Source organism: Spermophilus citellus, assembly GCF_964194105.1.
Source record: "Spermophilus citellus genome assembly, chromosome: 14".
Lineage (NCBI taxonomy): Eukaryota > Metazoa > Chordata > Mammalia > Rodentia > Sciuridae > Spermophilus > Spermophilus citellus.
Genome location: NC_138194.1, coordinates 42,972,971 through 42,991,117, shown reverse-complemented (window position 1 = coordinate 42,991,117; position 18,147 = coordinate 42,972,971). Strand labels below are relative to the sequence as shown.

Here is an 18,147-nt window from a genome sequence, read left to right as displayed (position 1 = left end):
GAAACAAAAACATAGTTTCTAAAAATCCTAAGTATAAAGACAGGGCCATGATTTTATTAAAGCTCTATTTTTTTCTAAAAATTATATATTACCAAATAAAATTATAATAATATATTGCCACTAAATATAATTCTTAAAATTGTTTTTGGAAAGTAAAGTCTCAGAGATATACTTGCTAGTTGAAAACTTCCTCTCAGATTGAAGTGTTTATATTTTTAAAATATAACCTACTCACAAAGGTTATTTATTGCAAGATCAATTATAGTAGCAAGAAAATGGAAATAACCTAAATGTGTAATCATAAGGAAATGGTAAAGTAAATAAAGATAGATTCATAAAATTGAATATTATAAAGTTACAAATATATATTTAACAAAGGCACAATAACTTTGAAAATTCTTAATATTTCTTTAGCTGGAAATTCCATGCAACATTTCAACATAGGGAAGTATTCACAAATAAGCCCAAACATACATACTCCTTGCAGAGTCTTTTTTATAACAACAAATAACTAAAAACTACCTAAACTGAGAGACCTAGTTTAATAAATTAGGATATATTCATAGTAAAGGATAAATCATGCAACCTTTGAAAAGAATGATGTAGCTTTGTTTGAAATTACTTCAGAAGATTTCCAAGATGTATAAAAGGGAACAGAGTACTAGAAAGATAAACACAGCATTTGTGGTTTTTAATTACATATAGGGAGGGGAAGGCAATTGGGAATGGGAACAAAAAACGAATGCAACTTCAATCATTTGCTCCCTCTGCTTCCATGTTGAGGTTTTACAACACACTCATGCACTCATATATTATTTTTACAATTTCTTAAGATAAAAATGACAATAAATGACACTGAAGAGGAATTTTAATGACTAGAAAAAATGTTTATCTTATTAAAAAGAGCTAACATATACTTAGCACTATGTGCATGGCACTGAGCTAAATGTTGTATATAAGATGCTCCAATTTGATTCTTACATAAAACTTAGGAATAGATACTAACATCCCTATTTTATAAACACGTACTGAATGCAATCTGCAGACACAGTTTGTTTGACTTAAGTGTCTTTTGTTTTTCTAATTAATTCCAACATCTCATTTTTAAAAATCCAGATTTCTGTCTGCAATTAAAAAAAAACTGAAAGATGTGCAATGCTACATTACCATTTCTTCATGCATAGTGTATGCCCTTATTATGGGGCATGCTTTCTTCAGTTTGCCACAGTGGCCATTTGGCCTGCTTCGAAATTTCAAATTCTGGGTCTCAGTGCTAATACACTTATCTACTCACAATGTGTCCTTAAACCTTTTCTTTTCTGTCCTCTTCCCTATTTTTTAATCTGATACAAATAATACTATATACCTTAGAGAGTTGTTATGAAGATTAAGAAAGATAATGCACATGATACATATAATCTTCTAGAAAACTACTTGGCACATAGGGCTCAAGAAATGTTATCATTATTATTTTGCATGCCTATCTGACCTCTGTAAGCATGTAAGTTTGCAATCTCTGACTTCACATTATAAAATGTTAAGTGAAAAATTACTGATTTGATCTCAAAGTTTTGAAAATGAAAAAGAATGTCTATAGTTAGTTAGACAAAAGCATAACTCCAACAGGAAAGAAATCTACATGGCAAGCTAAGATGATAATTCTCAAAAAGACAGCCTTCATTTCTTTCAATAACTACTTATTCATCTCTACCTCTACAGTTGATCACTATTCCAATACCACCTTAGGAAAAATAATACCACCTACAAAATTGACTTCCAGGGGACTTCTTACACTTAACTGACTTAACAGTACCAATCCAATTTCATTCAGAGGTCAACATAGCTATGTGTACCTGGTTGCCCGCCAAAAACATAACCCTTGCCCTTGTACATGATCTCCTCGCATTAAAGCAGAGTTCTGAAGAAATAAAAACTAGGAAACTTTCACTTATCAGCCAAATTTAAGACATTAAAAAAACTTACTTGTCAAATATTAAAAGCGTTCTTCAATTCAAAGTCCTTTCTGGAAAATCTGCATTTTGTGAATATTTTATTTCTTCACCACTGAAAACAAGCAAAATTAAAGGGCATATAATCCTTTAAGATCAAATACTAAAATGAAACTGAAATCACCAGTTAAGACACATGTGACATTTTATAATCTAGTGATAAGAGTATGTATCATTATGAATACAGTACAACTCTATACAACTACCTAATTGAGAGAAAAAAAAACATTGTTCCTTTGTACGCTGACTAGATTCCAAGCTTTCATTGTATTTTCCAAACAAATATTAAGAAAATATGAAAAGCTTAATAACATATCAAGGTGAGAATCTTAAATTTGAAATATCACTTAAGTAATTTACAAAGTATTATTAACTTAGCCCTACCTACTTTTTCTCAATCTATATACCTTCTCAAACAGTATGCCTTTAGAACATATACATGCCCTTAGATTATGTTGGTCTCTATTACTGTGCTAGCTTTCTGTTCCTATAACAAATACTGAGATAAACAAAAAAAGAAAAAGGTTATTTTGGCTCACAGTTTTGGAGCTTCTGGTCTATGATCTTGTGGATTCATTGCTATGCTGGGAGTTGGGAGTCAACTCTTCATGGCAGGAGTTGTGTGGCAGAGCAAAGGTGCTCATCATACCACCAGAAATCACATGCAAGAAGAGATCAGGGTCCCACAATCCCCTTCAAGGGCATGCCCTCAATGACCTGAAGACCTCCCTGTGGGCCCCACCTCTTAAAGGTTTACCACTTCCCATAGTACTACAGGCTGAGAATGAAGTCTCTAATGCATGATCCAAGGGATCCAAATTTAAGTAATTCCCAAAATAAGAACTACATTTCTTCTAAGTTTTTTGCTCAAAGATATTTACTATCTAGAATAACCACCATCTATATCTTGAAATTCTTCCATTCCTTTAAAAACCAGCTCTGGCCAGGCTTGGTGCACACTTGTAATTCCAGGGGCTCCAGAGGCTGAGGCAGGAGGATTGCTTCAAAGCCAGCCCTAGCAATTTAGCAAGAATCTAAGCAATTCAGCAAGATCCTATTTGAAATATTTTTTAAAAGGGGGAAGAGCTGAGAATATGTCTCAATGATTAAGTGCCCTTGGGTTCAATCCCTAGTACAAAACAACAAAAGAAAAACGCTCTAAACCCACCACCTTTAAGTTCCAAATCTTCCCAAACAATGAGTCTCCCCTTTTTCCTTGCAATCCCATCACCTTAACTATACTTCTAGGATTTATCTACATATGCTTTAAAATAATATCATGTATGTCTCCTTCATGGTTACAATCCTCTAGAAAGCAAAAATTATATAATTTTTAACATCTCCTCACTATGTTTACAACAGTACCTTGCATGTTGTAGGCAGGTAACAAATGACTTAATATAACTAAACAGACTGTAACACCTTTGGTCTTATTTTTTGAAGAGAAACTCACACTCCATAATTCACACTGTTAAATATATCCACAAACACTCACTTCTGTATTTTTAGTGTAGATCTCTTTTCAGAGCTCAATTCATATATCAAACTGTCTATGAATTCTTTACCTGGATATCCCACAATCACCTCAACTTCATCTTATCTAAACCATGTTCACTATCTATTCTGCTTTTGCTCTTCTACTGTCTATTGTATGACCCTATACATGTCACTTTACATTTATATCATTTATTAGGCCTATTTCTTCATCTGCCAAATGAGAAACTTGGAAATGGATTAATGAAATTAAAATGGAAAGCACAAGAGATAATCTAGTCTTCAGAAACGGGAAAGGTGAGGGAGTTGTCCAGAGTCCCAGGAAGAGCACTGTGATCCAAAAACCACTATAATTCTCTTCTCCAAATTTACCAGCACAGTTCTTAAAAAAGAAGCATGGAGGTAGCTTCCCATCTGAATGACCATTAATTAATGGCTATCAATAGGTAAACATGGGTAGAATGAAAACGACTAAGTGAAGATTTTGATAGTTACTGCAGGGTGTTTTGTTTTGTTTTGTTTTGTTTTGGCATTCAGGGAACCTAGGGAAGCTTAACTAATGAACCACATCCCCTGACCTTTTTATTTTTTATATTGAGACAAGGTCTAAGTAACTTAGGGCCTAGCTAATCTATCTCACAATGATTTATATGACAATTTAAGTAACACCTTTGAAACACTTCCGTTAATAGTCATTTCTGAGACACAAGACAACTTCTCACACATAACACAGGTGTCTTTCAACCAATGTGAGATATTAAATTACTGCTTTGTAAAATAATTATAAGCAAAAAAGCAGATTGTCTTTCTACAGGAAAAAGAATTTTTAAAGAAAATCTCTTCTTAAAAAAATGCTGAAGATACCTATCCTAAATTTTAACTAAGCATTCAATGCGTCAGTTATTCATTTAATTCTTTTTAAAAAGTAGATGGATATTTTCTGCATCTCTTTGGAGGTAGTGGTTATATACAATTATCTTAATTTGATGGAACTGATAATAGGATTTGTGCATTTTCTTTTAGTTCGTTTATAACTCAATTTTTTATATGGGAAACAGTAGCTAATACTAAGGCAGTTAATACTCGACCAACTACAAAACGACTCGTTACAGAGCAGAGGAGTTGATTCCATCTTAGCAAAAAAGGCTCTTCCCCAAGTCCAACTCTCCTTTCAGGGGAAAGTGGGTAACACTAACAGGGAGAGGCAAGTTCCTTCAACCTCCGTGGCTGAGTCAAGTGTTGGCTGAAAATAGGCAGGAACCCAGTCGCGGACACTGAGCCCGGTTCACCAACCCTGTCACCTAGGCAAACCTCTCAAACGCCGTTTTTCAAATACGAAATGGAGACAGAAGTAGTGCCCACTGCTTCGGGTGTTTTGAGGAGTAAAAGAGATGTTTGTAAAAAGTACTTTGTACAGCAGTAAGCACTAATTAAGCATGAGCTACCACTATTCACTATAAAAGACATACAGGTTATTCCGACACACAAACCCCACAACTTCCTAAAAGCCTGCAGGACACTCCTTCCCAGGAGTTGGTAACTCAGTTACCTCAAACCTGCCTACTCCTTGCTTCCTCACAAGATTTCCTAAGTTAAAATGTCTCTCATCTATTTCAAGGCACTCGCCTGCCGGGTCCTAGAAAGTCCTAGAAAGGCAGGAGGCTGTACAGCACGGCGTCGCCTCAGCGCCTCAGACAGCTATAAGCCACGCAGCCCACGAGCCGCTTCCCGCCCCCGCCTACGCACCCCGTGCGGCGTCACGTGACATATGGCCCCGCCCAGCTGCCAGATCCCGCCCAGCTCGCGCGGTGTCACGTTTTCTCTGGCCCCTCCCCTGCTGAGCTGCTGATCCTCTCGCTGCCGGTTCGAGCGGTGTTCCGAGATTGTTGTCCCCGCCCATCCGGCTGGCTTTTTAGTTCCTCGCTCTGGTTTCCTAATACGCTACGGGCCCGCTGGCCGCCGGAACTCAAGATGTCTGTCACGCTGCAGCGCATCGAGCGGCTGTCCAGTCGGGTAGTACGCGTGTTGGGCTGTAACCCGGGTCCCATGACCCTGCAAGGCACCAACACCTACCTGGTGGGGACCGGCTCCAGGTAAACGTCTCGCCCCTCCCCCACAACGTACACTCGCCCGCGGGACCGCGGAGCTGAGGCTGCGACGACTGCTCGCCCCGGGGAGAGATTGCGGGAGCACGACTTGTACTCCCGGGAAGGGCAATCCCAATCAGGCCCTCGTGCACATACCAGGACCGCAGAGTTCTGCTGAATTACAACCACCCCGGTGGTACCCTCTCTAACCAAGCCAGAAGTGGTGAAAAAAATAAAATTTTTAAAAAACTTAAGCTTTTGAAACCCGATTTACTTTGCTTAATGTTGAATGCCAGAGTTCGTGTTTAAGCTGTTCTGGAGGTAAGACTCCAAGAAAGCGTTTATACTACTAAAGTCCCTTGGCGTTTTGGCCAGAGTACAGTTTCCCATTAGGAAAGCAGTTATGTTGAGGCCACTTCCTTAATTCAGCAGCAGAGGGCAAGACTTTCTTGCTTCCAACTTACTTGAATCTGTAAAAAAAAAACAAAAACAAAAAAACTGGCTCTTGGGAAGGAGAAACTGACCGTAAGTAATTTTGGTTTTTATTATAGTTGTGACCAATATAGGTCATTGAGTTTTCCTTTGAAGTATGTACTGCATTTCACTCTTTTTTCGTTAACTAAGAATTTTAGAAGCTGCAGAATAGGAAGGACTGAGAGTATTTGCAATTAAGTAGGCCAAAGGTTAAGTCCAGAGTAAACTGGCAGGATCAAGTATATACAAGACCTTTATTTAGGCAAACTCCAAAATCTAAGAGGGCAAAAAATTAAGCAGTCCCTAAGCCCAGATAGTCCACAGGCATTCCTGTCTCAGCATGTCATCTTAAATTGGTTCTAAAGTCTACGTAGGATGAAAATTGCATAGGCAAAATTACTCTAGAAAGACTCATAGAATACCATGTTGGAGTTAGATGAACGGTCTCAGTTCAACTCAATTTACTTTCCTCCCACCCAGATGACCGGTTCTCTTTAAAAAATGAGATGAACAAATTGGCTATTTAAAGCCCATGTTGTGTGAAAAGTACCTATGTATCTTTACAAACTAGAATCTCACTCTGGTAGAGTGACCCTGGGTTCAGTCCCTAGTATCAAACCAAAAAAGAGAGAGAATTGAAACACCTTAAGTATTCTGTCTCCCATCTCATTAGGCTCATCTCAGACCTCAAGTAGGCTATGCTTCTGTTTCTGCAGTAGCTCAGCAAAGCCGTATCATTTCTGCCACTGAGCTTCTGGTCACACCTCCTTCTCTGTCTCCAACTCATTCCTCCCTTCTTCAACTCGCAATCTTTACTCATCCTTTAGAGTACATTTGAAATAATTCCTCAGGGAAACCTTCCCTGACCCTTTGGACGAAGTAGTACACTGTTTTAGCATTCCATACTTTTCATGACCCTTACTCAACAGAACATAAATTCAATGAAGACATTAATCACTGTATCCTCAGCACCTAGCATAGAGCCTTGTATAGTAGAGGTACTACAGTAAATGTTTGCCAAATGAATAACCATTCTTTAAATTTTCTCTTAAATTTTTACTATTATTCTGGGACTTCTGGATAACTACAATTTTAGCTTGTCTTCCTCATTCTGATCAGCCCATGGACGTTAAATGAATTTCACTGAAGCACTAGTAGACCTGCTGTGATACTTAGTATTATAGGTGCTCAATAAGCACTTGAATCAACAAACGATTGCCCAATTTTCCTTCTCTTCTCAAGAATCCCTGATAGTTGCAATTTGAACATTTTCTGTCAAAACTACATACTGTGATGTCATATATTGTACCTTATAATAGAAAAAGCAGTCCAGAAGAGTAGAGTTACTACTTTGCACTTTGGTTACCTAGATTATTATCCTACCTCCATTTACTAGCTGTGTGACTTTTTTTTTTTGGGGGGGGGGAGGTGAGGGGGGTAACCAGGGGCACTTAACCACTGAGCCACATCTCCAGCCTTTTTTTTTTTTTTTTTTTTGGTATTTTATATAGAGACAAGGTCTCACCGAGTTGCTTAGTGCCTCGCTATTGCTGAGGCTGGCTATGAACTCTGGATCCTCCTGCCTCATCCTCTTGAACCATTGGGATTACAGGTGTGCACCACCACACCCAACTAGCTGTGTGACTTTCGACAAGACAGCTACCTCTCCTAAGTTTTACATTCCTTACCTATATAATGAGGGCTATATAGTACCTGCCTCATAGGTATGTTTTGAGGATTCAGTGAAACCTATGAACCAAAAAAAAAAAAAAATACTAATGTGGAAAACAACATTAGGTATTTATCATTTCTGTTTTTCTTATAACACTGGTTTCATAGTAGATATTCAGAGAAGAGCTAATGACAGCATATTGACGGAGACCAGTTGATAGCTTAATATTGATATAAAATACCTATAAGGAAATAGTTAATTCCACTAACTTGCCATCAGTTAAAGAATTTTTTTCTTCATGTAGCAGCTTATAATTACGTGCCTACTACATGTCAGACACTGAGCCCTAGTGAATAAATCAGTCATAGACCTGTATAGATTCGTTTACACTCTTCTCTTTGACCTTTTATCAGTATTACTTGCATTTGCAGGATGAACTCCTGAGAGAGGTATATTACCTGTGACCATGAAGAATAAAAGCAACCAACTCACATAGAAATGATACTATCTAATCATCTGCAATAACTATTCATAGGCTTTACAGATGAGATAAATATTTAAGGAGGAAACAACTTTGTGTTCTAGTCTAGAACTGAAGTTTTATTTTTGCCACATGAGAAGTGATTCCAGGTGCTTTCCTAAACAGTCACCTTCTGTCCAAGAGGTAATAGGGTCCTAGTTCTGAAGAAGTCACTAAAACTTGTACTTGAACATTTGTGTCTCCTAGCACTGCCTCTTGCTGACTGTAAGACCTGGAGCAAATTGTTTTCTGAAGACTAGTTTCTTTTTCTATAAATAAAATAATCCCTCCCTAGAGTTGATCTAAGGATCAAAATATAATAAACATAAAAGCTCCAAATGGTTTAAATTACTGTGTCAGCATAAGATGTTATCTGTATGATCAGATTTTCAGTTGCCAGATATTTCAAAATAGAGTTTCTTGGGAGGACGGGAAGCCAATGATTTAAATAATAACAATTAGGGGACTTTGTGGTTTAAAAAGATTTGAGAAGTCTTGATCTGAAGCATGGAAGGATTCCTCTCAAGGGCCAGAAGACCTCCAAAATAACCCAAGTGACACTAATTAAGGGGCATATAAATTTGGGATAAACACCAAAGAACCCCAAATTCATAGAGCCAAAATCTAGAATTATAGGTAAGAGAATATTATAAGGAAGTATCATAGAGTGGTAGAGAGTATGGAGATAGACAATAAGTAAATAAGCATGTAAATACATGTTACATGATTATAATTGCTATGGAGAAAAAGCAAGGGAAGGTAACTACAAATACTATCAAAATTCACTGTGACCCAGTTCAGACTCATCTTAGATTTATTCCCTCCAGTGTTTCCAGTCTTTGTTAACAGCACGTCAACCATCCCACCCAGAAACTCAAAATGATCTGATCTGTCTTTCCCTTCCCTTCCAAATCTCGCTGTTAAAAAAAAAAAAACCTGTGATTGTGCCTTCTGAAAGGTCTTTAAACCATCTCTTCCTTACTACCATCTCTTCCTTTCACTACCAAGATCTTCTAATGTTCCCTCAGACCTATGTAACATGTGGTACCCATTTCCAGAGCAGGCATTTCAAAGTGTATTTCTAAAGTTGATTCACTGCTTTACAGAACTTAGGATATAAATTGTGGCCCACTGTCTTCCTCCCCAGTGAGGGACCTTTTCTAAAGTTTGTGTTTATTCATTTATAAAATCACAAAATTGTACATATTAATGGGATATCATATATACATGTTTTTATACACATATACGTTACATAATGTTCAAATCAGACTAAATTTTATCTACTCAAACATAATTTATTTAAATGGTGAAAACTTTTCAAAATATTTTCTGCCTTTTTGAAATGTACGAGATATTGTTTTCTGTAGTACCCTACTGTGCAATAGCATGCTAGAACTTCTTGCTCTTATCCAACTGTAACTTTGTATAAGGCCAGTTTGAATTGGATTTTAATTATCTGTAAAATGTTTTTCTGTCACCTGTTACTTTATTGTTTGTTTTTGGTCATACACACCTCCCTGTTCCCAACCTCTCTAGAAAGTAAGCAAGATTGTTTTTCTTGATTTCTGCAAGAAATAAAGACATGGAAGTTGTCGGTAATCTGTGAACAGTTTCTGATAAAGTAATGAATGACTCAGAATTTTCATCAAGACTAATATCTTGGCTTAAATGGGTATGAGGTATTACTGTTAAAACTGCTTGGGTTAAATTTGTGAATTGGTTCGTTCTTAAGGAAAATATCACAGATTTCTTTTGTTCAGGAAAATAGAGAGAAAGGCTAATCCATAAAATAGTGAGGAAAGAAAACAAAGTATAAGAAAGGCTCAAAACCACAAACAAAAATATATGTATATAACTAATGGGATTGTCTTAGTAATTAAATATAACAGTTCAGACCTTCCCCTATACATCCTTACATCCTTTTTCACATGTAAGAGTACAATTGTAAAACTTCAGTGTTAAGTTAGGTATCTCATGAAGAAGACCAGGTTTCTTTTGAATTGCTATTGAATCAAATTCATATCTGTGAGGAATTTTGAGGGCTTTGTAAAAGATCTGGAAGGCTAAGTAGATGTAAATATATATTGGCATCAGGGTTTGAATGCCGATTCTGTCATTTATTTGTGGAGTAACACTGAGGAAGTTACTTAACTTCTGAGTATATGAAATGCCTGCCTTGAATAGCCATTAGGAAGAATACAGTGGGAACAGTTACTATGTAAGTATTCAAGATTACTGTCGTTATTCCTTGTATAGTCTTCCATTTAGATATAATTTGTTTCAAAGAACTTACAGTACTATCACTATAGTTAAGCTGAAGTAACATGTAACTGGTTTCCAAGCATGTTGAAAGAAACTGTTACAGAGTTTCTTAAATTTAATATAAATTATCTGTGTGAGAAATATGCTAACATTAACCCTTTGTTCCAATTGCATGATTATCTTCCCCTTAATTTTCAGGAGAATCCTTATTGACACTGGAGAGCCTTCAATTCCAGAATACATCAGCTGTTTAAAGCAAGCTCTGGCTGAATTTAATACAGCAATCCAAGAAATCATAGTGACTCATTGGCATGTTGATCATTCTGGAGGCATAAAAGATATTTGTAAAAACATCGAAAATGGTAAACAGAAAATATTTACAATACACATTGAAGAAAATTATGTTTGGGAATCATTTATAATGTAAGGTATAGACCATTCACTAAATACCTTTTATTTAAATGGCACTTTTAAAAAAGTACTATTTTTGTGATTTGAATACTGTTCTCAGCTTTAACAAAAAAAGGACAGGAACAGTCCTGATTTCTATTTCTAAATCCTTTTCTCCCTCTTACTTTCCCCTTTTTCTCTGTGATAATGGACAGTTTTAATTTAGTCATTTGTGACCTTTACTGCCTTACATTTAATAACTAATAACTATTGAGCATTTTCTGTGTGCCAAGCACTCTGCTCAACATTTCATGAGGGTACTGTGAGTAAGATGCTGCTTTTGTCCATGTTCTAAACAGATGATATCAGGGCTTCCATAACAATTGATTCCAAAGCAACTACTAATACAAACTGAAATTCAGACAAAGTATCATTAAATTTCTCTCTTCCTGAAACCTGTTTGCCAACTCTGTCCTTATTCTGTCATCCTACCACCACATACTTCTATTTATTCATTCAACAAGTATTCCAGTGACTGCTATATATCAGGTACTGTTTTTGGCTCAAGAGAGCATAGCAGTGAAGAAAACAGACTCTGCTCTCAGAAAGCTTTCATTCTGCAAGATGAGCTTCCCTAGTCCAAAAATCCAAAATACTCCACAATACAAAACTTCTTAAGCACCAGCATGATTCCACAGTTGGAATGACCTCATGACAGGTCACAGTCAAAACATAAGCTCTCTAAAAATGTTGTATAAAAATACTTTTAGGCTTTGGGTAGAAAATATATACCAACCATAAATGAATTTTGTGTTAAACTTGGGATCATCCTCAAGATACCTCATTATGTTTTTGCAAATATTCTTACACACTTCTGGTCCCAAGCATTTCAAATAGGGTATCCTTAGCCTGTACTGGAGAAAGTAATGGGAATTGGGGGGAAATGCAAAGAGAAAAGGGAAAGAATGAAGGGGGAAAAGCAGTGGCTATTATCCAAGAGGGGGTAAGAAGAAGGGGTGAGCCCCTGAGAGGATTGCATGCCAGACTAAGGTCATTGCAGGAGCAAAGAGACTGGAATAGGAATATGCTTGGCATATTCAAGGCATTAGCCAAGAGGTCAAGGACTTTAATCCACACAAGGATGTGCATGTGCATTAAACTGGTATTTTAAAATATTTGCAAGCCTTTTTTAGGCCTTGAGATTATAGTTAAGACCAAAATAGTCTCAGCTACTGCACCCAGTATCACCAGGCTGCCAGTTATTTAAAAAAAAAAAAAAAAAAAAAAAAAAAACCTTTCTGCCTGTAATCCCAGGGGCTAGGGAGGCTGAGACAGGAGGATCAAGAGTTCAAAGCCAGCCTCAGCAACTCAGTGAAGCCATAAGCAACTCAGCAAAACCCTGTCTCTAAATAAAATATTAAAACAGGTTGGAGGATGTGGCTCAGTGGTTAAACACCCCTGGGTTCAATCCCCAGTACCAAAAAAAAAAAAAAAAAAAAAAAAAATTAACCTAATGTTCTTGTCATCTTTCCTCATTTTGTCCAACCCAAGGGGATGCTAAAAAAAAAAAAAAAAAAAAACATAATTTCTTAGCCTAATGAATTTTCCTTCTCTAGACAATTCACCCATTGCCCAGTAATAGTCTCATGTATAAATACACTATAATTTATTTATTCATTCTCCTGTTAGACTTATTTTTAAATTTAAAGTTTTGGGTTCCATACAAAATATTAACTATTAGATTACCTATAGTAATGTAGACTTACCTAATATTTAATATACTTAGGTAGTATATTACCTATTCAACTGTTGTAAAGAATCTAAAGGAGAAAATTGACACTGCTTTGTATAGCCACTGAAATTTTAATACATTGAGAAGTGACTTGTTGTCTTTGTTTCTGGACTTTATTGAAGCTAGACAAGCTGCTGAGGACCTTGGGATGCTGGTCATTAAAATCATACAGAGGTCTCTTCCAGAATCTTCCCCCAGCAGTTCCATGTTATTTCTTCATTCTCAAAATCCTTTATCATTAGCATTATGGTCTCATTTTGTTTTACTTTTGTTACTTTGTTCCATACTTCTTTGCAATTTTGTTTAATTATTGGTAGAGTAGAAAGGATTCAAATAGCTTACAGTGCTACAATATTTTTATAGGCCACCACCAAAATACAAATGCCATTTACAAGATTTTTGTGGGAAGATACAAAGACTTGAAAGCAATCTGCTTATTTGGGAACTCTTAGCGGCTTACAGAAAGCCATAATTTTGCTAGGCATGCAAACTCTGTAATCCCACACTGCTTACATATTTTGGTTTAGTTTGGTTTGGTTTTAGAATAAATCTTGTAAAATATATTTTGTTATTTGATAATTTTTAATTATTTTCCAAGTAAAATTGAGTCTCTGCCACATATTTCACAACTAAGCCCAAGGATTCAAATGTTTGTATCTATGCTATTCAATTAGAATGTTTTTATTAGAAATTATAATAAATTGACAATATCACATTTGTACTAGCTTAAATGATAAGCATTTTCAATAATATTATAAACCATTATGCAAACCTTAACAAATGACTGAGCTATATAATAGAGACAGAAAGTAGATGAGTGGTTGCCAAAGGCTAGAAGGGAATGAGCAGGGAGTAATTACCATTGAGTTCAGAATTTCTCTTGGGAGCTTCCAAAATTAGATAGTGGTGATAGCTGCACAATTCTTTGACTATAGTTAAAACCTACTGAGTTGTATACTTTAAAAGGACAGATTTTATAGTATGTGAATTATATCTCAATAAAGTAATTATTAGAAATGTTATATGATTGTTTTCAGCATGTTTTTCCATTCTTGTAAATGGTTATTGTGAATAAGATATTTGTTTTCTTTTATGTATATTGAAAATTTATATGTATATTGAAAATTTATATATTTGAAAATTGATACAAAGTTATAGTATAGATTGTTTTGTAATTTTAAAATAGTTGTGATTTTTTTTATGAAGATTGTCAACCAAAGTCTTATAATTAGAAACAAATCTCTACTTCTTTACTGAAGTTCTAATTAGGCAAATTAAAAAAACAAAATAAGCCTCACCATCCTAATTTATTATGCAGTATCAGTTTCCAGATCAGGTTGGTTGGTTGGTTGGTTGGTTGGTTGGTTTGGTTTGGTTTGGTTTTTTGCTTCAACCTCCAAGATACAAAATAATGGAATTTTAGGTTGGAAAGGGAAGGTGCTGTTTGTTATTGTTATTATTTTTTTCAGTGTTTCTATCTCTTTTATACTCCATACTGGCCAGATTTCTATGCCTTGTTGGTTTTTCTTTGGGATGTCTTTTTCTCCCTCATGTGTTTTCAGTTCTACCACCTTAATATTAATTATCTTCGATGTGGGTTATTGCAGTCATCCCCTCTTGGTTCTGTTCTGTCAGATTTCACCCTTCCATTCTCCCCACTTACAACTGCCATATTGCCCCACCTGTTAACACCATCTCGTTGTCTTCCTGAAAGTGTGGAATGGCCACACTTGGTAAAATTTAAATCCCTCCATTGTGTGAAAAGAAAGGCAGTCTAAGGCCCTCCATAATCGAGCTCATCTTACCTAGCCCACTTTCTCCACTCTTCCACCCAGTGTTTTCCATTAGACAAGTTGGTAGCATTATCTTGTCACAGGTATGCCATGCTCATTCTCATTCCTATGCCATTACTAATGCTGTTCTCCATTCCTCCATGTCTTTCTTATACGTCTTACTTATTATGTAAATCATACCCTAAGTTCCATCATATATCTGAATCCTTTCCTATTTTTTCTTTTCTCTGGACTCCTGTTGCGTTTCTTTTCTTTTTAATTTTGTTTACTCATTTATTTTGGTGGTACAAGGGATTAAGCTATATCCCCATCCCTATCTTATTTTTTTGAGTCAAGGTCTTGCTAGCCTTGAATTTGACAGTTCTCCTCCCTAAGCTTCCCAGTAGCTAAGATTGCAGATCTGCACCACCGTGACCTGTTCTGTTGCTCTTACTAGTTGAATTGTCCTTTTAGCATTCAAGAAATGGCATTGTGTATAGGTCTTTGTTTCTGTTTATAAGTTTCATTTCCCCCCACTATGACAGTTTTTAAATCCTTTGATGTCATGGTGCTTGTATTCACTATACATAGATAATTGGCACTTGACTATTGATGGGTTATTTAGCTTGATTTTCTTTATATCAGTGAGTAGTAGTTTGTGCTGAACTTACTTAACCTCAGGTTTGGAGTTTCCTTTCAATACTCATGGCATGGATCATAACAGCACATCCCCCAACCCTTGTTAATATTTTATTTAGAGACAGAGTCTCGCTGAGTTCTTAGCACCTCCCTAAGTTGCTAAGGCTGGTTTTGAACTCGTGATCCTCCTGCCTCAGCCTCCCAAACAGCTTGGATTACAAGCATGTACCACTGCTTCTTTACTGTAGGTATGCACCTAGATAGAGATAGTTCTTGGGTTCTGTATTATTACTCTTTTAACACTTGTTCTAATGTTAAAGCTGACTAAGATTATGAAGAACTACTTTCAAACTTTTATATGGAATGACTAGAAAAATCATACAGGCTTCCATGAGAGGTGCATGGAAGAATAAAAAGCTCTTTCATTAAATTATATTAAAAGTTACATCCAGAGGGATAAGCTACAACTCATCCCATATTTCTGTGGTCTTAATGTGAGTATTTTATGTAGTCATTCACAATTGTAAGCTGTATTAAAGTTGATCTCTTAAAAGACTAAATCATTTAAAGTATAACCTAATATATTTATGTTTTGTGGCTAGAAACTACCTATTGTATTAAAAAACTCCCACGGAATCCTCACAGGAAAGAAATTATAGGAAATGGAGAGCAACAATATGTTTATCTGAAAGATGGAGATGTGATTAAGACTGAGGGAGCCACTCTAAGGTAAGTTAATGTCCCTTAGGAAAGATGGGGTGGGGGTATATGTGTGATAAAGAAGGGGAGCAGATTTAGGTTTATTTGCTTGCATGTTCAAAGACTGTCTCAGGAAAGATACAAAAAACATCTGGTAACGTGAGGTATCCTGGGGGTAGTGGGGGGAATGGATGCTGGAGAAACCAATACAGGAAGACTTCCCTCTATATATCCTTTTTATTTGTTTGAATCCTACCATTTTTTTCCTACATAAATATTTAAATTTTAAGAGCCAATATTTTCTTCTTAGGGTGGCTTAATGATCTACTTGTAAGTCAATTCAAGGGCTTTCCTTGTTCTTACTTTGAAAAGATGACCCATACCTACAATAAGTACATTTTAGGCCAGACCTGTAATCCCTCATGACCTGCATGAGGGATTCAGAAAGGTATTTCAAACTCAGTAATTTTAAAACTGGACTAATCATGGTCTCTTTTATCCCCTGCAATCTATACTGACCTTCTGACCTCCAAACATCTACTTTTACTTGGGACTTTACCCCTTCTTCTGAAATATTCACTTCAGTATTACCTTTAATCTTTAACTACTATTCACCTTTACCATTCCTCTACCCCCGCAGCCACCTGCCACATCTAATCAAGTTAGTTTTTGTCTCAAAAATATTTGTCAGTGCTATTCCTTCTTCATGTCCATTATTAATGTTTTATGCTTTTTCTTCCTATCAATCAATTCAACAAGTGGAAAAGAGCACAGAGGGATATTGTATAGGTTTTTATGTAATAGGTTTTTATGGACCAGGCCTTCTGTTGCATGGGCTATAGATTCAGTCATATGCCACCCCTAACCATAGGTAAGCTGGGAAATTTAGTTTAACTGCATGCCCAGGAAAAGGAAGATACAGCTTTGGTTAGTAGCTAGCTATTCTCCAACCTAGGCAGATACCAGATTCTTCCTTTAATCGTAATCCCTGTCACATACAAGGCACTGAACATTCATCCTACATGTAGTAAATATCTATTAAAGAGGCAAATAGATGAACAGTTGAATAAGAAAAAAATTAAAGTGATGGGTATCTATGTCTACTTTCAAGCCAAAACCTTTTTCCACTACACTAGTGATTTACAAAATCACCGTATAACTTACACACCAGCTAATTACTGGGCAGTTGTCCTAAAGTATTGTCGTTAAAATACACTAGCATCTCATATAATTTTTTTTTTTTTTTTGGTACCAGGGATTGAACTCAGGAGTACTCGACCACTGAGCCACATCCCCAGCCCTATTTTGTAACTTTTATAGAGACAGGGTCTCACTGAGTTGCTTAGCACCTCGCCATTGCTGAGGCTGACTTTGAACTCGCAATCCTCCTGTCAGCCTCCCGAGTCAATGGGATTACAGGCATGGGCCACCGTACCCGGCTCTCATATAATTTTTCTCATGATATCAGAGGAGAATAAACATTACTACTTCTTCAGAAAGCATTCTGAACAATACTGAATTTCGTTCATAGCACACCAGCCCTGGGCCAGCTAGTGAAAGAGGTGGAGACAGCAAAGGGTTCATTGAGTCTTCTGTCTCAAAGGTTTGGGAATAGTAGTACTGGTTTATCACCCATTACAGAATATGGATATTAGATCTATATCAAATCTTATATATTGAGAATATTCAGCCCTTGCAAGTTAACTACTACCAAAGTAATCAGGACCACATTTTTTTAAACTTTCTATTAAAGTATTATCTGTAAACAGAAAAATGTTCATATCCTAAATGTATAATATGATGACTTCTTACAAACTGAACAAGCCATATGAGCAGCACCAGATGAAGAAACAGAACAGTATTAGTGCCCCAAAAGTCCCCCTCAGGCTAGCATCCTATCACTATCTCCCCTTTAGTTGAATACTACCTTGGACTCGTAGAGCAAATCTCAATATTGTATAATTTCATTAAATAGATGTTTTTAAATATATGGTTAGTACAAATTAAATGTAGAAATCTATTTTAAGATTGGAAGGAAACAACACAAAGAATCAAAAATAAATAGCATTCACATTCTTTAAAAATGACTTGGTAAATCTTTTCTTAAAATATACATTTCCAATTATAATAAAGCTTGATGACTGTGGTTTCAAATTTCCATTTTTATAGTCAGTAAAACCCAGTTGTTTTCAGTATTTGCCTGAAGATTTGTTCTTAAGCAAAAGTTCCATAAATAGATGGTTAAAAATGTGCATAAGTCTTCAAGTACTCATTGTCCAATTAATCTTGCCTACATGCCAACTTTGTAGTAAAAAGTAGAAAGCTAGAATTTTTTTT

General features: G+C 36.1%; 2 protein-coding genes across 3 annotated transcripts in view; one reads left to right on the top strand and one right to left on the bottom strand.

Annotated features, from left to right (window-relative positions):
• XKR9 (XK related 9) overlaps positions 1–5,357 on the bottom strand; it is a gene marked incomplete at its 3' end in the record, with an annotated part of 35,220 nt that extends 29,863 nt beyond the window's left edge. The window contains exons 1-2 of one of the 2 annotated variants that reach the window (XM_081266690.1): positions 5,250–5,357; positions 1,984–2,064 (exon numbers count right to left, since the gene is read on the bottom strand). Of the gene's footprint in view, positions 1–1,983; positions 2,065–5,129; positions 5,230–5,249 lie in introns of those variants that run through there. The other variant, XM_081266689.1, reaches the window with a different exon arrangement.
• The window catches only part of LACTB2 (lactamase beta 2), a 35,353-nt gene continuing 22,539 nt past the window's right edge, over positions 5,334–18,147 (top strand). The window contains exons 1-3 of the mRNA XM_081266691.1: positions 5,334–5,596; positions 10,717–10,880; positions 15,714–15,840. Coding sequence (XP_081122817.1) covers positions 5,475–5,596; positions 10,717–10,880; positions 15,714–15,840 — 413 coding nt within the window. The 5' untranslated portion in view covers positions 5,334–5,474. The remainder of the gene's footprint in view (positions 5,597–10,716; positions 10,881–15,713; positions 15,841–18,147) is intronic.